Below are 23,027 nucleotides of genomic sequence, written 5' to 3'. Positions count from 1 at the left end.
TATAATTCAGCTCTTACATAAAATGTGCACGCTGATAAGTGTGTAGTCTGCTAGTCATTTTTGGAGGACAGCCTCTGAGGTGTGTTTAGTATCACTCTAAACCTCGCCCCCTTCCTCCCCGCCCCCCCCAGCTGCCCAGAAGGTGTCCCACCTGATGGGGATGAACGTGACGGACTTCACGCGGGCCATCCTGTCCCCCAGGATCAAGGTGGGGCGGGACTACGTGCAGAAGGCGCAGACGCAGGAGCAGGCGGAGTTCGCGGTGGAGGCCCTGGCCAAGGCCACCTACGAGCGGATGTTCCGCTGGCTGGTCATGCGCATCAACAAGGCGCTGGACAAGACCAAGCGCCAGGGCGCCTCCTTCATCGGCATCCTCGACATCGCCGGCTTCGAGATCTTCGAGGTAGTCCCCCGGGCGGCCGGACCCCCGTCCCGCGTTTACCTTCTGGGCTGTGCCGGTTACAAACAGGCTGTCGCACAAACGTTTACAAGAGGGATTTTAAAAACTTGTAATAAAAATCGGGGTACTAGCAGTTGAGACAGTTTGGGCGGAGAGAAATTGCGACTGAACTGCATTCCAAACTGAAAATGGGAGGAAGTGGGAAAGAATAACGCGGTAAACACAAAGGCGTACTGGAGAAAAACAGGCCGGGCTTTTTAAGGACAGCAGGGCCGCCAGCGGTCTCTGTGACTGACAGAATAATGCTTGTAAGAGACGGGGCCAGTGAGCGTGTGCAGGTTTGGCTGTTGCAGTGCGTGTTGCGTTCACGTCTGCCCATTAACCCTTTAAGGTGCGAGATCACAAATGCGTGATTAGAATGCTCTTAACTGAACATTCTAATGCTGATGATGTCACAATCACTGCTGGTGATTTAAAGCAGTGGAGTTCTAGAACACTGACTTAGAATTTTGGGGAAAAACCAAAACACCTTCTGTTCCAAGGTTTAAATGTACCTCTCCCCCCTTTTCCCCTCTTCCAGCTGAACTCCTTCGAGCAGCTGTGCATCAACTACACCAACGAGAAGCTGCAGCAGCTGTTCAACCACACCATGTTCATCCTGGAGCAGGAGGAGTACCAGCGGGAGGGCATCGAGTGGAGCTTCATCGACTTCGGCCTGGACCTGCAGCCCTGCATCGAGCTCATCGAGAAGCCCGTGGGTGTCTCTCCGTCCCTTTCTCTCCCTCTCCGTTTCTCTCCCTCTCCATTTCTGTCTTCCTCTCTGCCTCTGCTTTCTCTCCTTTTCTCCTTGCCTCTCCCTCTCATTCTCTTCTCGTTATTCTCCTCCCATCCCTCCCTCCCTCTGTCCTTCTCTCTCTCTCTCTGTGTCCCTCACAATCTCCATCTGTCTCTCTGTCTCTCTCTCTCTCTCTCTCTCTCTCTGTAGTGGGGGGGGTGTGTGTGGGCGGGGCTTGGTTATGGGGAATGGCTGGCACGCTGGTTCCCATTCCAGCTGCAGCCCTTTAATTGGTCTGAGTTTAGCTTTCAGCTGAAATCTGATCTCCAGAGAGCTCTTCTGCGCTAAGTGCCCTGTGAAAGTAATGCTCTGCTTGGCGTGTTCTGCTTCTAATTAAACGCGACTCTGAACGAATGAATTGACTTTCAGTTCTCTTAACTTCCTGCTGCCAAAAAGCATTCTCCTATGTTGTCAGTTAAGCCAATTAGGAGTTAAGTTCTTAGAAAGTAAACAATGAATTGATCGGCTAATTAAGCTAAAGTTGTATGGGTGTACATTACTTCCAGTAATGCGAAGAATAAATAAAGATGGATCACTTTTTTTTTTTTTCTAATTCAAGTGTGAGTAATTAAACCTTTTATTTCAGTTGAGACTGCTGTTCAGTAATGTGTGTAGAGTTGAGTTTCAGTCCAGTGGTTAGTCAGAGGGTCTATTGGATGTAGACTCAGTACTGGTGTCAGAGGGGCTAGGTGGGGGGATGTTTTCTGTGCTGACCCCACCCCCGGTTCTCCCCCCTGTCCCGTCCAGGCCAGCCCCCCTGGGATCCTGGCCCTGCTGGATGAGGAGTGCTGGTTCCCCAAGGCCACGGATAAGTCCTTTGTGGAGAAGGTGGTCCAGGAGCTGGGCACTCACCCCAAGTTCCACAAGCCCAAGAAACTGAAGGACGAGGCGGACTTCTGCGTCATGCACTATGCTGGCAAGGTAAGGGTGCGAGCGCCCGGCTGGGCCTTTTCCCCCAGGGGAGGGCTTACAGCGCTCTCAAGCAGGGCCAGCGAGTCCTCATTCCAGCTGCCCGCAGATAAAACACACGGCACAGTTAGGAAACGGGGCTCTTATTATGCGGCAGAGTCGTTCCCTGGAGCCTAATACTGACCGTGTCGCTAAGAGCATATACTGATACTGACCGTATCTCTGCTGCCACCACGGTCTGTTCAACCCTTTAAAGGTGTAAAGTGATTAGAATGTTCTTAACTGAACATTCTAATTGCAAATATGTGATTAGAATTCTCTTAACTGAACATTCTAATTGCAAATATGTGATTAGAATTCTCTTAACTGAACATTCTAATTGCAAATATGTGATTAGAATGTTCTCACCTGAACATTCTATTGCTGATGTAACAGTCACCAATGGTAATTGAACGCAATGGAGTTCTGGAACACTGACTTAGAATTTTGAAAAAAACGTTTTGAGACCTACTCTTCTGACAGGGAATTGCCCTTTGAAATGAGTTTAAAGGGCTAAAGCTGTATGAATAAAACACACACAGCAGCCGCTTGGCCTCCTCATAAGCTTTCCTCAGCCTTGGTCAGGTGGCTCGGATAGCAGGACGTTCGCTTGATTCATAAAGTTACTTTTTCTTTCATTTAAAATGGCTTAACAATGGGGTGGGTGAGGGGGGCTGTTGCTTTCCTCGAAGGACATAAAGGTTGAGAGTCGGATGCCTGTTGTTGGGAGATGACCTTTGACCTTTGACCCACCCTGTAGGTGGACTACAAGGCTGACGAGTGGCTGATGAAGAACATGGACCCCCTGAACGATAACGTGGCCACGCTGCTGAACCAGTCCTCCGACAAGTTTGTGTCCGAGCTGTGGAAGGACGGTGAGCGAGAGGGAGAGGGAGGGGGAGTGCGGGTGGGGGTGGGGGTGTCGTATTTATGGTGGAAACTACTTGAGTTATTTTCTTCTTCATAATTAAAAAATGAAAATGAGTTATGAATGCATTCAGCACTATCTAGCAGCCAGAAATGAACTGAGAAGCTCCAGAAGCTATAAGTACACAGTTCAGCCTGTCAGAATAGCTGTGGACTGTTTTGGCTGAGCGTTTTAAATGTGTGGAAGCTAATGAAGCTGTGTAGCGGTTTCCTGGGTAAATGGAGGAGCTTCTCTCCGCTGCGCTGGCTCTGCTCAAATTCAGAGCTTTGTTTCTGCTCTCCTACCTGTACCTGGAGTGGCCACTCCTCCGTCTTTTTTTGCATCTTTTCCCCGTCCGTTCCTTCATACTTTCCTTCTCTTTCTCGCTCCCCCTTCTCTCCCTCTCTCCTGTCTCCTTCCCTCCATCCCCTCTGAGATAGTCAGAGCCGGTCCCTTCATACTGTCCTCTTTCCTTCTTTCTTGCTCCCTCCCTCCCTCCTTCCTTCCCTCCCTCCCTCCTTCCTTCCTTCCTTCCCTCCCTCCTCTCAGAGGTACAGAGTCTGAGAGCTTACTTATTCCAGAGCTTCCCTTTGCTCCATGTAAACTCTGGTGACTGGTTTCTCTTTTTTTAAATCTCTTCTGCTCCCCCCTTTCTCCCCCCCCCCCCACCTTTGTCTCTCTTCTCTCTCTCCCGGCTCCCTTCTGTGGCTTCTAGCTTTGTTTTATAGTTCTCTCTCTCTCTCTCTCTCTCTCTCTCTGCCTCTGCAGTTTTCCCTCCCTCGTTTGTCCTCGTTTCTGTTTTTAGCCTCTCCTTTCATAGCCGATCAAACATGCCAATGTTCAGTGCCCTTATTTGAACTGTTTAATAGATGAGTTTGCCTACTTCTCGCTGTTTTTGTCCCCTCCAGCCCTCTGTACATTGGAGCCAGCTGTCCTATCAGTCTCTCTCACTGAACCCCTCCTTCTCTCCCTCTGTATAATAGTGTGGTTTGAGGCCCCCTGGTGTTGGTCATTGGTACTGCAGAAAAGGGTATCTACTGCATGGGTGTGACTCTTGTTATCCACTACATAAATACACCTGAAATACTGCGGCCAGCGTGCACACGTACTGATGTGATGGTGTGGGACTCCACAGTGGGTGTGGTGTACGTTCAGTGTGCTACGTGTCTCATCACAGCGTTTTATCCCTTTTTGGGGGGAAAATATAGTCGTCCGACATGCTCGTAATACACTTTTCCATGGGTGTGTTTTTGCATACGTGGTGTGGACTCAAGGTAATGCTCCATCTGCATACACACGTGTGGCGATGCATGCGTGAATGGAACACGTGTGCACAGAGGTGGAAAATCCGGGTTTGTGAAGCAGAAGTCCTCTCCAGTATTTTTGTTCCGGTCCCACTGGATTTGCAGCGAAGGGCAGTTCTTCGGCCAGGAGGTGGAGCGGAGGTGGTGGGATGAGCTGGCGGAGTTCAGGGGTGGAGGGGAAACACGGTGGAACTTTTTTTTTTTTTTTTAAACTAATCGCTGACCCCTGGACTTTCCACCTCTACGTGCACACGTGACGGGAAATGGACCCGTAGATACTGAGCTCACGCACAGATACACACCTGTACACACACGCACACACACACACACACCTGCTGTCACTCTTTCATAGTCCACGCCTCCCACTGCATCCTTTTGGCTCGGTTTGCTGTGTGACCCCTCCCCCCCCCCCGCCCCCCCTCCCCCCACACTTCACTGCCATCGTTTCCTGTCTCTCTTCCTCGTCCCTGCTCCTCCTCCTCCTCCCCATTTGTTCACTGAGTGCCTCCGTGCGCCTCCGTGTGGAAGAGCAGAGTCCTCCTTTGACGGGGGGGAGGTGCAGGTTGTAAGTTAACGCCCACCTCAGTGGGAGGAGGTTCGAATTCGAAGTTCACCTGTTCAAGCATCTCTTCTCCCTCCCTCGCCCCCTCCCCTTATTCCTCTGTGCCTCCTCTTCCTCCTCCTCAGTGGACCGCATCGTGGGTCTGGACAAGGTGGCGGGCATGTCGGAGTCCATCCCCGGGGCATTTAAGACACGCAAGGGCATGTTCCGCACCGTGGGGCAGCTGTACAAGGAGCAGCTGGCCAAGCTCATGGCCACCCTGCGCAACACCAACCCCAACTTCGTCCGCTGCATCATCCCCAACCACGAGAAGAAGGTGCGCTGCCCCCCCCCCGGCTGCCGGCTCCAATCCTGGAATGTGGCACAGCCACTGTACCTTTTTGCGAGGGAATACTTAATCTGAACTGCATTCGTAATTGCACAGAAATGTAAAGGGGTGACGTCATAGCCTAACAGGCTTTTAATGATTAGATTGGTCTACAGCACTAATCCAAAGACAGCTTCTACTACGGTGATCACCACCCGCATCATCACCTCACATTACGGTGGTAGCCGTAATTTTGGTGGTGGAAAAGTTAATATTATATAATCTAAATAATTTCAATAATAGTAGTGCTCACAAGTTCTCAGAGATGGGTAGTGGTAGAGAAAGATGTTATAGCTCCATTTTTAATTAAAAGTGCTGAAATATGCCATCATCTTTAACTTTGTCTGCTTCTGGTAATATATAAGTATTTGCTTTTATTTTATGGCCTTCATATCCCATAATCCTCCTTTCCTTCCCTGTTATGGCCTTCATATCCCATAATCCTCCTGTCCTCCCTGTCCCTAGGCTGGTAAGCTGGACCCGCACCTGGTCCTGGACCAGCTGAGGTGTAACGGTGTTCTGGAGGGGATCCGTATCTGCAGACAGGGCTTCCCCAACCGCATCGTCTTCCAGGAGTTCCGCCAGAGGTGCGTCCCAGGACGGCTCGCCAGGCTGCAGATTAGGGCTGGGGGGGGGGGCCTTGGGGGGGCAGCGTAGCGTAATGGGTAGTGAACTGGGCTTGGAACGCAAAGGTAGCGCAGGTTCAATTCCCGGGTAGGAAACTGTCGTTGTTCCCATGAGCAAAGGTGCTTTAACCTGCATAGCTTCAGCATACTGTGTATTCTTCAGTGTATATTCAGCTGTATAAATGGATACTGTGTTTAAACAAAAAAACGTTGTGGAAGTCGCTCTGGATAAGAGTGTCTGCTGAATGCCAGTGATGTAAATTTCTCACCCCTCTAATGCCCCGTTCGCTCTTCCGTTCCGCCCCGGTGGAGACGGGCGTATTGGCGGGGCGTCTGGGCCACGCCCACGTCGGTGTGCGCTCAGCGGCGCTGCCTGTGGTCGGCTCCTGATCGCTGAGCACCGCAGAGCCGCTGTGGCATTAAGCACTTAGCGGGAGCGCGCTAATAACAGTCATAAATTCAGCGGGACTAACACCCGACCGGCTGCACACTGTGGAACGCAGAGAAGTGTGCAATTATAGGACGCCCGATTACAGGGAGCTGGCTGTTATTTCAACAGGTTCAAAGGAGGGGGGGGGGGGGGTTTGGGCTTACCGCTACTTTAATTGCGAAGGGAACATAAACACCCACGATATCCGTCTAATGAAGGTGTTAAATGTCTGCGCAGAGGTGGTGGTGATGACGTGTTGCTTTTGTCTTTTGGTTTTGAAGTGCGGGCCCTTTTGCCTGCGTGTGTGACCCATCCAGGCTCGTTCACACGACTTGAGAGCCCGTGCTTTACCCGACCGCACCCTTGTGAGCGGCTCCTTGCCCCGCTGCGTGTGAAGGACAGGGCTTATTCTCCTGAGGCTTGCTCTAAAGCCAGGCGACAGGTGTGCAGACACCCCGAGTTTAGCCGTAGTTGGGAACCTTTCCTGCTGACTCGCTGTCCGGCGACGCTGTCTGGTCTCACCAAACGATGCGAGTCGGCCTGGTGCCTTTACGGACGAGCGTCTGGCCGTAACCGTGGACAGAATGGCGAAGTTGAGCAATAAAAACAACTCCGGTGCTGATTTGGTCTCTAAGCAGCATTAACGGGCTCCAGCGCGGGTTTCTGGGGTCTGATCATTACTTTACATCACAGGCATTTAGCCGACGCTCTTATCCAGAGCCACTTACACAATATAGCATTTACATCACATCCGTTTATGCAGCTGGATATGTACTGAAGCAGTGCAGGTTAAGTGTCTTGCTCAAGCGAACGAAGGCAGTGTCCTACCCAGGAATTGTGATTTAGGTTACAAGGCCAGCTCCTCACCCATTATACTACACTGCTGCCCTCAGTTGCCTTCTACAGTTTTCTCTCCTGCTTGAAATTTAAAATCTGACTGCAGAGTAAAGCTGGCGTCCATATTGGGCGGCTGCCTGACCAAGGCCTTTAGCTGAACCGGTCAGCACAGATGAAAAGTACCCGCTGCTGCTGACGTGTGTATATATATATATATGTGCTTTTCGCGACTAGCCTGACAGGAAGTGCTGGACAGAGTACGTTATGTGAGACGGTCATGAGGTGGTGAGGGACTTTTCTTTTCTTTTTTTTTTGATGTGTCACGGTTGTGGTTTTTTTTTCATTCTCAGGTATGAGATCCTCACTCCCAACTCCATTCCCAAGGGTTTCATGGATGGGAAGCAGGCCTGCGTGCTCATGGTAAGGTCCAGTGCCCCTCAGTGTTCAGTCCTCCTTGGTGTTCAGTTCCCCTCAGTGTTCAGTGTTCAGCCAGCAATCATCACCTGAACCTGCAAGTCGCTGTGCGTAGCACAGGGAGGACCTCGACACGGACTGATTTTAAACTCCATGCAAGCTGAACACGAAAGGCACAGCATGATTAGCGTTTGTGTTGATGTGAAATATACCACACGCTCTGTCGTGCATCACCATGCTGTTGTTTTACTTACACATCTTGTTTATGTAAGCTATCTTGGGCTTTTTGTCTCTAGTAGTTTTTCAATTAGATTTTTGTTTTTATTCTTTGGGAAACGCCCAAAAAAAATTCCAGTGTGTACGTATTGTGTGTTTGCACATGTCAGTGAACCTTGATTCTGTGCCATTGATAAAATAGGTAAATAAATCTGTCGTGTTCCTCTTAACCAGATCAAAGCCCTAGAGCTGGACCCCAACCTGTACCGGATCGGCCAGAGCAAAGTGTTCTTCCGGGCCGGGGTCCTGGCCCACCTGGAGGAGGAGCGGGACATGAAGATCACCGACGTCATCATCAGCTTCCAGGCCTGGTGCCGCGGCTACGTCGCCCGCAAGTACGCCCCGCCCCCGGCACCGACGCTGCCCTCAACACCCCCCGAAAAAAAGAGATGCGTGTCCAGATTAATCCCCCCTGTGTGTCGTATTGGGCAACTTTGTGGTTCTGATTCGCAGCAAGAGACCCCAAAATTGATCCTCTTCCTTTGAGGCTACGAGTTGGTCCCCACAGCTGAAGTGTGTTTTCACTAGCTAGCAGTTAGCATCCACAGCTAAAGTGTGTTTTAACTTTCTACAACCAGTTAGCATCCACAGCTAAAGTGTTTTCTAACTTTCTACAACCGGTTAGCATCCACAGCTAAAGTGTGTTTTAACTTTCTACGAACAGTTAGCATCCACAGCTAAAGTGCGTTTTAACTTTCTACGAACAGTTAGCATCCACAGCTAAAGTGTGTGTTTTGACTTCACACAACCGGTTAGCATTCACAGATAAAGTGTGTTTTAACTTTCTACGAACAGTTAGCATCCACAGCTAAAGTGTGTTTTAACCCCCCACCCCTCCACCCCTCCACCCCTCACCCCCTCACCCCCTCACCCCCTCACCCCCCTCTCTCACCAGGGCGTTCGCCAAGAGGCAGCAGCAGCTGACGGCCATGAAAGTGATCCAGAGGAACTGTGCCGCCTACCTGAAGCTCAGGAACTGGCAGTGGTGGAGACTCTTCACTAAGGTGGGAAAACCCAACCCCCCCCCAACACTGCCCCCAGAGTCTGCTCACAACAAGATATGTCTTTAGTTTTTTTTGTATATATTGTTATATATATCCTATTCATATCACCTTTTATTTATTTTTGGGTGAACCAGAATACAAACCAGAAAGCCCCTAAATGGATTTTACCCACTCGCTCCTGATTTAGTTTACCCTTTGTTACAGTAAGGACGACAGCAGTGTGAGTCCATAGTGTGCTGTTCTCTAGTCCCCTTAAATCCATGCTTGTACCAAACTTCCAAAAAAAAAAAAAGATGCATTTCTGCAATGAAAATGTGAAGGCCCATTGGACAGTGGGACTGTGGGACTGTGGGACTGTGGGACTGTGGGACTGTGGGACTGTGGGACTGTGGGAGTGTTTGAGTGTGGGACTGTGGGACTGTGGGAGTGTTTGAGTGTGTCTGCTTACACGCCCCCCCCCCCCAGGTGAAGCCGCTGCTGCAGGTGAGCCGGCAGGAGGAGGAGATGGCGGTGAAGGACACCGAGCTGAAGGTGGTGAAGGAGAAGCAGCAGTTCGCCGAGCAGCAGCTGCAGGAGATGGAGACCAAGCAGCAGCAGGTCAGCTCCCCAGCACCTCCCCCCACTGTGCCCAGCATCTCCCCATACCGTGCCCAGCTCCCCAGCACCTCCCCAGCACCTCCCCCCACTGTGCCCAGCATCTCCCCATACCGTGCCCAGCTCTCCAGCACCTCCCCAGCACCTCCCCCCACTGTGCCCAGCATCTCCCCATACCGTGCCCAGCTCTCCAGCACCTCCCCACCTTTCCCAGCATCCCCCAGGGCAGCTCCCCACCATGCCCCCACCATACCCAGCTCCCCCAGGGCAGCTCCCCACTATGCCCCCATCGTACCCAGCTCCCCCAGGGCAGCTCCCCACTATGCCCCCACCATACCCAGCTCCCCCAGGGCAGCTCCCCACTATGCCCCCACCATACCCAGCTCCCCCAGGGCAGCTCCCCATGTGCCCCCACCTTTCCCAGCATCCCCCAGGGCAGGTCCTGTAAGCTGAATCCCTGAATTGAGTTTGCAGTGTGTGGCCTCACATTGATCCCTCAGATCTACACAACTCAATAAGAGTCTTTTTAAATTATTTTTTACGCATTTAACAGAAACAAGCCATTACTGTCACTCAGTTGTGCTTCCCAGACGAGCCCGTTGATGGGGCTCTACACTAACATCTGTTTCCTACTGGATCCAGTGCATCCCAGTTAGTAGATGTGCTCCTCGATCCTTTCTCCAGTTAGCACACATCCACGAATGCTCCTAAAATGGTGGGGGGGGGGGGTAAGCGCTGCCGAGCCCCCCCCGATTGACCCCCCCCCCCCCCCCCCCCCGGCCCCTCCCTCCCTCCCTCCCTCCCCGCAGCTGAATGCGGAGAAGATGGCGCTGCAGGAGCAGCTGCAGGCGGAGACGGAGCTGTGCGCCGAGGCGGAGGAGATGCGCTCCCGCCTGGCCGCCAAGAAGCAGGAGCTGGAGGAGATCCTGCACGACCTGGAGGCGCGCGTGGAGGAGGAGGAGGAGCGCGTCACGCACCTGCAGACCGAGAAGAAGAAGATGCAGCAGAACATCACGGTGAGCGGGACAACCCCCCCTCCCTCCCTAACCCCTCCCTCTGAGAGTGAACTCCCCCCCCTCCCTCTGAGAGTGAACTCCCCCCCCTCCCTCTGAGAGTGAACCCCCCCCTCCCTCTGAGAGTGAACCCCCCCCCTCCCTCTGAGGGTGAACCCCCCCCTCCCTCTGAGAGTGAACCCCCCCCTCCCTCTGAGAGTGAACCCCCCCCTCCCTCTGAGGGTGAACCCCCCCCTCCCTCTGAGGGTGAACCCTTCTCGCGTTGATGCTGGCAAGTTTGCTTTTCCATGGAAGCGTATATACAGCAAATGTGCTATACACGTTCCTTTTAGATTTTCTAAATTTAATTGTTAATTAGTTTGGTTTACTGAAATTACTCAGTTGACCCAGATCAGGTGAGACGGCCATTTTGGTCTCTCCACTAGCCATTTCTAGATTGGTGAAGCTTTTTAAAAAAATTCTCCATCACTAGTATGCTGCTTTACATAGGTCTTTGATCCAGGAGACACCCCCACAACCCTGTCTGTCCCCCCCCCCCATCACAGGACCTGGAGCAGCAGCTGGATGAGGAAGAGGCCGCCAGGCAGAAGCTGCAGCTGGAGAAGGTCACCCTGGAGGCCAAGATGAAGAAGAGCGATGAGGACGTGATGCTGCTGGAGGACCAGAACAACAAGCTGAACAAGGTGGGCATTGGGTCGCGTCCCGTCGTGCGCGCGGGGCTCACTGCGGCCTGGGGGGGTGTGGCGGCCTTCGGGACTGATGGCGGGCGCGTCTCGCTCCCGTTCTGCAGGAGAAGAAGCTGATGGAGGAGAGGATCTCCGAGTTCACCACCAACCTGGCCGAGGAGGAGGAGAAGTCCAAGAGTCTGCAGAAGCTCAAGAACAAGCATGAGGCCATGATCACCGACCTGGAGGGTGAGAGGCCTGTCCGCTTTGCCCCGCCCACACGCTGCAGTACCCGGGCCTGCCCATGGCGCCTGACTGCTGTGAGTACCCCTGTCCTGCCATCTCGCTGATGTTGCCTCTGGATTTCTTCTTCCCTCTTCCCCCCTCTCCTCTTCTCCTCTCCCTCTCTTCAGACCGTCTGCGGAGGGAGGAGAAGCAGCGGCAGGAGCTGGAGAAGAACAGGCGCAAGCTGGAGGGCGACTCCACCGAGCTGACCGACCAGATCGCCGAGCTGCAGGCCCAGATCGCCGAGCTCCGCGCCCAGCTGGCCAAGAAGGAGGAGGAGCTTCAGGCCGCTCTGGCCAGGTGAGCTCCCCTCACCTGGGTCCCCCGTTTTTGCCGGGTGCCCCGTCCTACCTGTACCCATCTCACCTGGGTCCCCACCCAGATCCACCATCTCACCTGTACCTGTCTCCAGAGACCAGCTACAAAGGGCTCTTTGCTGGGAGATTCATTTAAAATTAGAGCACATCTCAGAAAAGCTGCCTAGCACTAGATCAAGACCCTGCTGATATTAAAGTTGATTTATGAGCTGTTCTCAGTGTGCATTTCTGTATGTTGTTCATGCTGAGCTGTGGAGATTTTAATCTGCCTGCTCCGCCCCGCCCCCCAGGATCGAGGAGGAGGCGGCGCAGAAGAACCACGCCCAGAAGAAGATCCGGGAGCTGGAGGCGCAGCTGTCGGAGCTGCAGGAGGACCTGGAGCTGGAGAGAGCCGCGCGGGCCAAGGCGGAGAAGCACCGCCGCGACCTGGGCGAGGAGCTGGAGGCGCTCAAGACCGAGCTGGAGGACACGCTGGACTCCACCGCCGCGCAGCAGGAGCTCAGGTAGGGGGCGCTGTTCGCCCCGTGCACCCGGCCCCCTCGCGCGGCGAAGGCTGGGGCTCCGCCCACCTGGCGTCACAGACCGAGGTCCTGAATCACCGGCGACCGGTAAACACGCCTCAGCACGCGAAACCAGTAACATGACCAGTGATTGGTCGTGGTATTTGTTTTGCACCAATCATGGGTTATGTTATTAGTTTTGCGTGGTAGGTTGAAAGGTTTTGTGCGCGCTGAAGTTCTTGGTAAATCAGGCCCTTAACGTTTGGAAGCAACTCTGGAGCTGCCTTGCTGTATGCAGGGTTCATAGCATAGTGACAGTGAGCTCCCTTTGTCTATGAATTGTGTGAAAGCCTTTTTGCCTTTCACATGCCCTCTTGGCCAGGCCAGTGTTGCAAATGTTGTAAATGAATTCTCACTGTCCTTTACCTGGTTTAAATAACGGTTAAATAAAATCACACACAAATAAATGAGAACCGTGAATGTGGTTGGCATCCATGAGCCGTCCAGAGCACAGAGAACCATCCCCCCACCCCCCGCTCACCCCCCGCTCACCCCCCGCTCACCCCCCGCTCACCCCCCCGCTCCTACGCCCCACAGGTCCAAGCGCGAGACGGAGGTGGCCCATCTGAAGAAGACTCTGGAGGACGAAGCCCGCGTGCACGAGCAGCAGGTGGTGGAGATGCGGCAGAAGCACAGCCAGGCCTTCGACGAGCTCAACGAGCAGCTGGAGCAGGCCAAGCGGGTAAGCGCTAACTGGCTGGGGCTAACTTGCAGAGTGGCATGCTGGGAAATGTAGTCCATTTGGGAGTTGCAGCACAACCTATCTATTGTGCCAGCAAGTGGCTAATGATCATTCAGGGTGGAACATGTCGTGACTTATTTTGCACGACAGTGAATCATCCAAAGCAGAGGGTCTCGAATTTATATGGCATACAGAATGCAAAAGCCCTTTTGATCAGCCAGAACAATAGGGGGCAGCACTCGCCCCGAAAGAATACCGTATCAGTGATGCACCGTAACCGCCGTCTTTTTACCGGGATGGACATTTTCAGAACCGCGTCTCACGATCGTGCTGTGCACACGTGTACAGGTCAGGGGTTCGAAACAATGAAGGGCTGTGCTGATGTCCTTTTTTGTGCCCCCCTCCCCCCCCCCCCACTCCGCCCCCCTCCAGAACAAGGTGTCTGTGGAGAAGACCAAGCAGGCTCTGGAGAGCGAGCGCAACGAGCTGAGCATCGAGCTGCAGGCGCTGATGCAGGGCAAGACGGAGTCCGAGCACCGCAGGAAGAAGGCCGAGACGCAGGTGCAGGAGCTGCAGATCAAGTTCATCGAAAGCGAGAAGCAGCGCGCCGAGCAGGCCGAAAAGCTCTCCAAAATGCAGGTACGTGCTGCGAGCAGGACAAAAAGCTCTCCAAAATGCAGGTACGTGCTGAGAAATGCGACTAGCTGGCCAAATCGCAGGGATGTGGATACAGCCATACAGCCGTCACTGTTAACTGTGCAACTTGGAAAATGAACTTAAAATTTGAGTGTAAATCGTTGCACCTGGGGACATAATGGTAATTCTGGGGAGATGGGTCAAGTCGGGGATTGGGGTGACCCCGGATGTGTCTCGTTCAGGCAGTGCATCGTGTGCGTGTGTGTGTGTGTGTGTGCGTGTGTGTGTGTACACACTGACCTCTCTGGCCCTGCAGGTGGAGCTGGACAACGTGAACGCCCTGCTGAGTGATGTGGAGGGCAAGTCCATCAAAGCCACCAAGGACTGCTCTGCAGTGGAGTCTGCGCTGCAGGACGTACAGGTGGGTCAGCGTACCACGGAGATACTGACACGCTCTCACACACACACTCACACACACACGCTCACACACACACACACACACACGCTCACACACACACACATACACACACACACACACACACACGCTCACACACACGCTCACGCTCACACACACACACACACGCTCACACACACACGCTCACACGCTCACACACACACACACACACACACACACACACACACACTCACACACACACACACACACACACGTTCACACACTCGCACACACACACACACACACACACGCTCACACACATACACGCTCTCACTCACACACACACACACACACACACGCTCTCACACACACACGCTCACACACACACGCTCTCACACACACACACACACACACACACACACTCACACACACGCTCTCACACACACACGCTCACACACGCTCTCACACACACACACACGCTCACACACAAACACGCTCACACACACACACGCTCACACACAAACACGCTCACACACAAACACGCTCACACACAAACACACACACACGCTCACACACACACACACACACACACGCTCACACACTCACACACACACGCTCACACACACACGCTCACACACTCACACACACACATACACACACGCACACACACACACACACATACGTGCTCTCACACACACACTCACACACACACACACACGCTCACACACACACATGCTCACACACACGCTCTCAGGCAGACACACGCACACGGCACAGTAATTCAGTTCTACACGTCCAGATCCCATTCCCAGTGAAAACTCGCTTGCGAGGTGGAATCCCCTGCTACTCAGATGGGAGGGGGCTGCCCTTGAACCCGCTCTCTCTCTCTCCTCCTCTGCCCCCCCCCCCTCCCCCTAACAGGAGCTGCTGCAGGAGGAGACACGGCAGAAGCTGTCCTTCTCCACCCGCACCAGGCAGATGGAGGAGGAGCAGAACAGGCTGAGGGAGCAGCTGGAGGAGGAGGAGGAGGCCAAGAGGGCCTTTGAGAAGCAGCTCTTCACCATGCAGTCCCAGGTAACTGTGGTGACCGTGTGGTGACTGACACCCCCGAAACACGCTCAGGAACCCCAAAGGATGAGGCTGCAACAGCAGGTTCCAGTCAGTCACACAGTTTATTAACCAATGAGTGCTCACAGGGAGGCTCCACCCACCTGACTGTGCCCGCCCCCCCCCTTTTAGTTTGCAGACATGAAGAAGAAGATGGAGCAGGAGGCTGGCTGCGTGGATGCTGCAGAGGAGGTCAAGAAGAGGGTGCAGAGGGACCTGGAGAGCACCGTCCAGCGTCTGGAGGAGAGGAACTCCGCCTACGACAAGATGGAGAAGACCAAGAACCGGCTGCAGCAGGAGCTGGACGACCTGATGGTGGACCAGGACCACCTGCGCCAGATCGTCTCCAACCTGGAGAAGAAGCAGAAGAAGTTCGACCAGGTAGGCCTCAGGAAATCTGGCCTGTGCTGCATGCGTAGACCAGGACTGACCATCAGTTGTGTCAAGTACAGGTAAATTCACATCAGTCCTCTTTCCTCTCTCTTCCTCTTCTCCTCCCCTCCTCTCTTCTCTCCCCTCTCTCTGTTTTCTTGTCTCCCCCTCTCTCTTTCCTTCCCCTCCTCTCCTCTCCCCTCCTCCCTCTCCTCCTCTCTCTCTCTCTCTCTGTCCGTCCTCCTCTCTCCCCTCTCTCTCTCTCTCTCTCTCTCTCTCTCTCTCTCTCTCTCCTCCCTCCTCCCTCCTCCCCCCTCCCCCGCAGCTCCTGGCGGAGGAGAAGACCATCTCCAGCCGCTATGCGGAGGAGCGCGACCGGGCGGAGGCGGAGGCGCGGGAGAAGGAGACGCGGGCGCTGGCTCTGACCCGCGAGCTGGAGGCGCTGTCGGACCTGAAGGACGAGATGGAGCGCGCCAACAAGCTGCTCCGGGCCGAGATGGAGGACCTGGTCTCCTCCAAGGACGACGTGGGCAAGAGCGTAAGGGCTCCCGTCACTACTGACAGCCGGGTGTCTGTGTGTCTGTGTGTCTGTCTGTGTCTGTGTGTGTCTGTGTGTCCATCTGTGTCTGTGTGTCTGTGTGTCCGTCTGTGTGTCTGTCTGTGTGTCCATCTGTGTCTGTGTGTCCGTCTGTGTGTCTGTCTGTGTGTCCATCTGTGTCTGTGTGTCCGTCTGTGTGTCTGTCTGTGTGCTTATATTCATAGAACTATTTCAGTAAAATATCATGGCCAAGGACACAGCTGGAATCAAACCTGCAACCTCTAAGTATACAAGCCTCGTTTCCCTAAATGTGATGCTATGCTGCTCACCCTGCAGTTATGCTGCGCCTCTAACCTCTCCTCTCCCTCTCTCACTCGCTCACACCTTCTCCCTCTCTTCACCGCCCCCCCGCCCCCTGCAGGTGCACGAGCTGGAGAAGTCGAAGCGCGGGATGGAGCAGCAGCTGGAGGAGATGCGCACGCAGCTGGAGGAGCTGGAGGACGAGCTGCAGGCCACGGAGGACGCCAAGCTGCGGCTGGAGGTCAACATGCAGGCCATGAAGGCGCAGTACGAGCGGGACCTGCAGGGCAGAGACGAGATGGGCGAGGAGAAGAAGAAGCAGCTGGTCAAACAGGTACGGCCCCGGCGCTGCCAGGGAGAAGCCCGCCGTTCACAACCCTGTACGCTGTGAGGTCACAAATACACGATCAGAACCTTCTCAACTCCGCATTCTAATGCTGATGATGTAACAGTTACCACTGGTGAGTCAGAGCAGTGGAGTTCTAGAACACTGAATTCTTTTGGGGGTGGGGGGGGATCTTTTAGGCCAGGAGTTTGTGTGTTATACCACGTTTTGCCACTGGGCTGTCACTTGAATGACCCCAGTGTACATGTTGTTAGATGGTGTTACAATCGACACATCAAATTGCATAAGCTGAGTTTTTCTCTCTCTCCCATCTCGTCTGTCTTTCGCACTCTCTCTGTCTCTCCTCCTCTGTCTCTCTCTTCCTCCCTCTCTTTCTCCCTCCCTCTGTTCCTCCCTGGCTCCAGGTGCGAGAGATGGAAATGGAGCTGGAGGACGAGCGCAAGCAGCGCACCGTTGCCGTGGCAGCCCGTAAGAAGATGGAGCTGGACCTGAAGGAGCTGGAGGCCGCCATCGACATGGCCAACAAGAACCGGGACGAGGCCCTCAAACAGCTGAAGAAACTCCAGGTACCCCCCCACCCCCAACAACCTCACAACCCCACATACCCTGGACTAATCCTAACCCAAACTAATCCTGAGTGTGTATTGGCGTTTGGGGGCTCTGCAGGTTGTGTGAGTGTGTGTTTGAGACCCCTGAAGGTTGTGTGTGAGTGTGTATTGGCGTTTGGGGGCTCTGCAGGTTGTGTGAGTGTGTGTTTGAGACCCCTGAAGGCTGTGTGTGTGTGTGTTGGCGTTTGGGGGCTCTGCAGGTTGTGTGAGTGTGTGTTTGAGACCCCTGAAGGTTGTGTGTGAGTGTGTATTGGCGTTTGGGGACTCTGCAGGTTGTGTGAGTGTGTGTTTGAGACCCCTGAAGGTTGTGTGTGAGTGTGTATTGGCGTTTGGGGACTCTGCAGGTTGTGTGAGTGTGTGTTTGAGACCCCTGAAGGTTGTGTGTGAGTGTGTATTGGCGTTTGGGGGCTCTGCAGGTTGTGTGAGTGTGTGTTTGAGACCCCTGAAGGTGGTGTGTGAGTGTGTGTTTGAGACCCCTGAAGGCTGTGTGTGAGTGTGTATTGGCGTTTGAGACCCCTGAAGGCTGTGTGTGAGTGTGTATTGGCGTTTGAGACCCCTGAAGGCTGTGTGTGAGTGTGTATTGGCGTTTGAGACCCCTGAAGGTGGTGTGTGAGTGTGTGTTTGAGACCCCTGAAGGTTGTGTGTGAGTGTGTATTGGCGTATGAGCGTGTATTGGCGTTTGGGGGCTCTGCAGGTTGTGTGAGTGTGTGTTTGAGACCCCTGAAGGCTGTGTGTGAGTGTGTTGCGTTTGGGGGAGGGTTAAAAGGCGTGTCTCTGCCCCAGGCCCAGATGAAGGACCTGCTGAGGGAGCTGGACGACACTCGCATCTCCCGAGAGGAGATCCTGGCCCAGTCCAAGGAGAACGAGAAGAAGCTCAAGAGCATGGAGGCCGACATGATCCAGATGCAGGAGGTCCGTCTGCACCGCCGCTGCGTTTTCTGCTCTCTTCCTCTCTCGTTCTCTCTCACTCACTCACTCCCTCCCTCTCTCTCTCTCACCCTTGATCTCTGTCCCTCAGGAGCTGGCAGCTGCAGAGAGGGCGAAGAGACAGGCTCAGCAGGAGAGAGACGAGCTGCAGGATGAGATCAACAACCAGGGAGGCAAGAGGTACCAGTACAGAGTATTCCACATGAGCAGAGTATCCAGTACGCACTGCTGTCAGTGTGGGGTCAGTGTGCTGTCAGTGTGGGGTCAGCGTGGGGTCAGTGCTGTGCTGTTACTCATCACTGTCGGTCCTGATGAAGGCCATTAAAGACAGGAGCTGAGTTTATCTCCATCTGCTCCTCCTCCTCCCTCTCCTCCTTCTTCCTCCTCCCTCCCCTGTTCCTCTTCTTTCTCCTCCTCCGTCCCTCCCTCCCTCCCTCTCATTCTCCCTCTCCTCCTCTTCCTCCCTCTCTCCTCCTCCTCCTCCTCCTCCTCCTGCATCCTCCCTTGCTCCTCCTCCTCCCCCCGCTCCCCAGCACCCTGGCCCAGGAGGAGAAGCGCAGGCTGGAGGGGCGCATCGCTCAGCTGGAGGAGGAGCTGGAGGAGGAGCAGTGCAACTCCGAGCTGATCAACGACCGTCTGAAGAGGGCCCAGCTCCAGGTACCGTGGCCCCCAACCCCCCCCCCCCCCCTCCCCCCCCTCCTGTCCGGGGGGGGCCAGTCTCAACCCTTAAAAGGGCCACTGCAGACGCAGAGTTGTGTTTTAGCCCTGTGCTAACTCACCTGATTCTGCTTATGAGGGCAGTGATTAACAGTGATTGGCTGATTAGTTAATTAGTTTAATTGGGTGTGGTAGGGCTGGGCTAAAACAATAGGCTGCACCTACACTGGCCCGTTTCGCATAAGTCTGGACACCCCTGCGCTCTGTGATGCCAGATGTGTGCCACTCTCAGTTCATAGCACTTTGAGCCAGTCCAGGTTTTGCTGGCACCAGTTTAGTCCAGTAGACACCAGTGGTGAGCGAATCAGGCTTCATGAAACACAAAAGGGGGGTGGAGCTTAACCTGTGCCATCCATAGCTACGCTTACATGGAGCCGGATATTCTGTTAAAAACTGGAATGGCCTCATCGGAATACAAGCATCTAGTGTAAGCAGCACCTTCAGAATATGAACTGGTGAATCCTCAGTCAAACCTCAGTCGTTATGAGAGGTGGGGTATGAACCTTCGATAATCCGTTTTATGCAAATCAGGAAATCTAGGCTGATTATGGACTCGCTCATTTGAACCAGTTGTAGTTTTGCTGTGGAGGGCGAATCCTTTTGGTGATTGGCTCAGAGAAGTCTGCAGCTCAGCGCAGGCTGATTGTAGCTGGCCATTTGAGAAGCCCTCAGTTTTAACCCCCCCCCCCCACCCCCAGATTGACCAGATCAACGTGGAGCTGACAGCGGAGCGCAGTACCTGTCAGCGCCTGGAGGGGGCGCGCTCGCAGATGGACCGGCAGAACAAGGAGCTGAAGCTGAAGCTGCAGGAGCTGGAGGGGACCGTCAAGAGCAAGTACAAGGCCAGCATCGGCGCCCTGGAGGCCAAGATCGCCCAGCTGGAGGAGCAGCTGGACATGGAGACCCGGTGAGAGGGAGGGCCCACAGCTCACACGCCCCTTACCTGAGCCACGCCCCTAACCTGAGCCACACCCCTTACCTGAGCCACACCACGCCCCTTACCTGAGCCACGCCACACCCCTTACCTGAGCCACGCCCCTAACCTGAGCCACACCCCATACCTGTGCCATGCCACACCCTTTACCTGTGCCACGCCCCATACCTGAGCCGTGCCACGCCCCTTACCGGTGTGAGAGATGTGGCTGTACACAGACATGCATGTACACACGTCTGCGTCAGTGACACACAGGCATACAGATGACTGTGACCTCTGACCTCAGTGTGACCTCTGACCCCTCTCCCCGCTCCTCTCCGCCCCCAGCGAGCGGCAGCAGGCCTCCAAGCTTGTGCGGCGCACGGAGAAGAGGCTGAAGGAGGTGGTGCTGCAGGTGGATGACGAGAGAAGGAACACGGAGCAGTACAAGGACCAGGTGAGGCCATTCTGCGCCGCTGGGGGAGTGCTGTGTGCCGGAGCTGGGGCTGAGGCCCTGAGCTGGAAGCTGAGGGAGTGTACTGGGCAGGGGTGGAGCATTAACGCCCGGCCGCTGGCGCCCCCTGCAGGCGGACAAGCTGAACTCCAGGATGAAGCAGCTGAAGCGGCAGCTGGAGGAGGCTGAGGAGGAGGCCCAGCGTGCCAACGCCAACCGCAGGAAGCTGCAGCGCGAGCTGGAGGATGCGTCCGAGTCCGCCGACGCCATGAACCGCGAGGTCAACACCCTGAAGAGCAAGCTGAGGTAGGCCTGCCCGCCCTCTGCAGTTCTGTTGGGCCCTCTGGTGAATGGGTGACTGGCTGACGGTGGAATCTCTGGTCACATGGTTCCTGTTTGTCCCTCTCCAGGCGCGAGAACTTACCGTTTCCCACGAGACGCCTGGTCAGCCGCGCAGGAGTCGAGAGCGACGAGGAGAGCGAGACCAAAAGCGAGGCTTCTGAACCCAAGCCCGAGTGAACCATGTGCCACTAACCTCCACAGCGCCACCATGGGGCTGGAGGAGTGATCTGCAACTCACACACTTAAGACACACACACACACACACACACACACACACAACCTGACCCAACACACACACACACACACACACACACAACCTGACCCAACACAAACAGACACACATAAAAAAAATACCTGGTAACAAATAAAAGCACTGTTGACAGATAGGAACTAACACCAAGGCTCTTTGCTGTAACCGACCCATAATCGCATTAAATATTGTACATCACAATATTGCTTGTCGGTGCACAAGGGACAATCCTTCTGGTGCATTTGCCGAGGTCGATAGACAATCCTCACACACGTCAGCACACGGTTTTCAGACAATCAGCAGACACGCATGAACAGGGGCCAAATTACTCCGCTCTTCCTTCTCTGGAATTTGAATATGATGATATTTTTGTAAGGAAACATTCCAATTATGTTGTCCAGTTTCTGGGTCTATTTTTCTAACTGAATGAAGAAATGGAAGAAGGAAAATTCTGGGGGTAGGAGGGAGGGTTGGGAAGAAGAACATACAGGGGACCAAAGTAATATTGCAATCTAGAGATTTGTATTTTATTCTGAAGTTTTTATAATGGTTAAACTATGGAAGTACTACAGGTTAATGTACTCTTTGCTCTCTGTCTCTCTCTCTCTTTCTCTGCACTTGTGTTCGTAAAGACGCTGAAACTTCCTGTTAAATTTAGCAGCGTCAGACTTAAGTACTTAGGGCTTTGTGAGATGGTAGTTTAGCATGTACTGCGCACGCGTTTCCAGTTCACACGCTGGGGGCACGTTAGCATTCACGGCAGCGGCAAACTTTTGGGCACCCTGCTGGTTATTAATGCAGGAGCACCTGTGGGCAGGGGTAGGTAAATTTTGGGCACCCTGCTGGTTATTAATGCAGGTGCACCTGTGGGTGGGGGTAGGTAAATTTTGGGCACCCTGCTGGTTATTAATGCAGGTGCACCTGTGGGGCGGGGGTGGAAGGTGCTAATTTTGGCATTCCCCCACACGGGGGGGGACGGGGGCGGCTGATGAATTAAAGAGAAAGTCCTAAAAGCGTGCAGAAGTATGTCACAGGCTCTTAAAGTGTACACAGAGACCTGCTCATACACCCATAGCCTTATAAACCACAGTTAAATTCTACTGCTAAAGGTATCTTTGGGGGTTTCTTTTTCTGTTTTTTTTTTGGGGGGGGGGTGTGTAGGGAGGGGAGGGGGAGGGCAGGGAGGTGGGTCCATGTCATTAAATATATACTTGCGCCTTTATTACTGTCAGCGTTTTGTGTTTTGTTTTGATTGTAATATGCAAACGCAGGGCTTTTTGGGATGACGGGACGTCCCGTCTCACTGCACACACTGTATTCTGAACACAGCTCAGCGAAACTTTGGCAGAGAGCCCCCTCCTCCCTCTGCGGTTAACTCCTCCCCCAAACACCCCCCCCCCCCCCACCCCCAGATCTGTACCTGTATGTTGGTGAACGCACCCTTCAGCTTTGCGGTTTCATCCGACATTTCATCTCCTGATGCTGCTCTTTTCCTCAAACTGTGGCCCCCTTTCCCTTCCTTCGTTTTCCTTTTTCCTAACCCCCCCCCCCCCCCCCCCCATCAAAATGGGACCGTGGGGTGGGTGAGTTGCCATTCCGAAAGTCTGGCTCGTGGGCCTTTTGAAAGGAGAGGGGGTTTGTTGCTGAACCGGAGGGGTTTGGTTTGGTTTGGGGGGACCCATGAGCTGTGTTCAGTTTAGCTTTTCTTTTTTTTTTTTCTTCCTTCTTTTTTCACTCACACTGCTGGGAAGTGAGAGACATTATCATTATCAATGACGGAGGAATTTAATAATGAATCTCTCTCGCGGTTAACTCTCCTAATCCTGGTTTTTGTACTGTTCATTTTGCTCTGCTGCTCTGAAGAAGAAAAAATGAAATATATATAAAAAAAAGATGAATCTTGAATTGTTGGTATTATTGCAATAAAGATGGCTTTCTCAACTGCTACCTGTGATTGCTGTTTTGCTTTATTTCACACCCTGTTCTTGGCCAGATTGTTGCACCAAGTCATCAAATCTCATGGGATGTGTTGAAGAGATGGTCTTCATCAAATTATTCCGCCTGGGATTCGAGCATTGAAGTCCTTCATAAACGCCT

General features: G+C 53.7%; 1 protein-coding gene across 5 annotated transcripts in view; it reads left to right on the top strand.

Annotated features, from left to right (window-relative positions):
- Nucleotides 1-22,877, top strand: part of LOC118216896 (myosin-9-like) — a 51,996-nt gene extending 29,119 nt beyond the window's left edge. For 2 of the 5 annotated variants that reach the window (XM_035398501.1, XM_035398502.1), the window contains 30 exons: nucleotides 132-403; nucleotides 981-1,154; nucleotides 1,983-2,156; nucleotides 2,944-3,058; nucleotides 5,082-5,272; nucleotides 5,789-5,910; nucleotides 7,567-7,636; nucleotides 8,081-8,241; nucleotides 8,802-8,910; nucleotides 9,376-9,507; nucleotides 10,314-10,520; nucleotides 11,063-11,200; nucleotides 11,308-11,431; nucleotides 11,596-11,767; nucleotides 12,075-12,287; nucleotides 12,882-13,026; nucleotides 13,459-13,665; nucleotides 13,979-14,083; nucleotides 14,978-15,130; nucleotides 15,296-15,544; nucleotides 15,861-16,073; nucleotides 16,495-16,707; nucleotides 17,124-17,285; nucleotides 18,111-18,239; nucleotides 18,346-18,434; nucleotides 18,788-18,911; nucleotides 19,670-19,878; nucleotides 20,233-20,341; nucleotides 20,472-20,644; nucleotides 20,749-20,922. In XM_035398501.1, coding sequence (XP_035254392.1) covers nucleotides 132-403; nucleotides 981-1,154; nucleotides 1,983-2,156; nucleotides 2,944-3,058; nucleotides 5,082-5,272; nucleotides 5,789-5,910; nucleotides 7,567-7,636; nucleotides 8,081-8,241; nucleotides 8,802-8,910; nucleotides 9,376-9,507; nucleotides 10,314-10,520; nucleotides 11,063-11,200; nucleotides 11,308-11,431; nucleotides 11,596-11,767; nucleotides 12,075-12,287; nucleotides 12,882-13,026; nucleotides 13,459-13,665; nucleotides 13,979-14,083; nucleotides 14,978-15,130; nucleotides 15,296-15,544; nucleotides 15,861-16,073; nucleotides 16,495-16,707; nucleotides 17,124-17,285; nucleotides 18,111-18,239; nucleotides 18,346-18,434; nucleotides 18,788-18,911; nucleotides 19,670-19,878; nucleotides 20,233-20,341; nucleotides 20,472-20,644; nucleotides 20,749-20,857 — 4,763 coding nt within the window. In that variant the 3' untranslated portion in view covers nucleotides 20,858-20,922. Of the gene's footprint in view, nucleotides 1-131; nucleotides 404-980; nucleotides 1,155-1,982; nucleotides 2,157-2,943; nucleotides 3,059-5,081; nucleotides 5,273-5,788; nucleotides 5,911-7,566; nucleotides 7,637-8,080; nucleotides 8,242-8,801; nucleotides 8,911-9,375; nucleotides 9,508-10,313; nucleotides 10,521-11,062; nucleotides 11,201-11,307; nucleotides 11,432-11,595; nucleotides 11,768-12,074; nucleotides 12,288-12,881; nucleotides 13,027-13,458; nucleotides 13,666-13,978; nucleotides 14,084-14,977; nucleotides 15,131-15,295; nucleotides 15,545-15,860; nucleotides 16,074-16,494; nucleotides 16,708-17,123; nucleotides 17,286-18,110; nucleotides 18,240-18,345; nucleotides 18,435-18,787; nucleotides 18,912-19,669; nucleotides 19,879-20,232; nucleotides 20,342-20,471; nucleotides 20,649-20,748; nucleotides 20,928-20,974 lie in introns of those variants that run through there. The other 3 variants (XR_004763087.1, XR_004763086.1, XM_035398503.1) reach the window with 3 other exon arrangements.
- Nucleotides 22,878-23,027: the final 150 nt, after the last annotated feature.

This window comes from Anguilla anguilla, chromosome 17 (genome assembly GCF_013347855.1).
Source record: "Anguilla anguilla isolate fAngAng1 chromosome 17, fAngAng1.pri, whole genome shotgun sequence".
In the NCBI taxonomy this organism is placed as follows: domain Eukaryota; kingdom Metazoa; phylum Chordata; class Actinopteri; order Anguilliformes; family Anguillidae; genus Anguilla; species Anguilla anguilla.
This window is presented reverse-complemented; position numbering and strand designations above follow the sequence as displayed.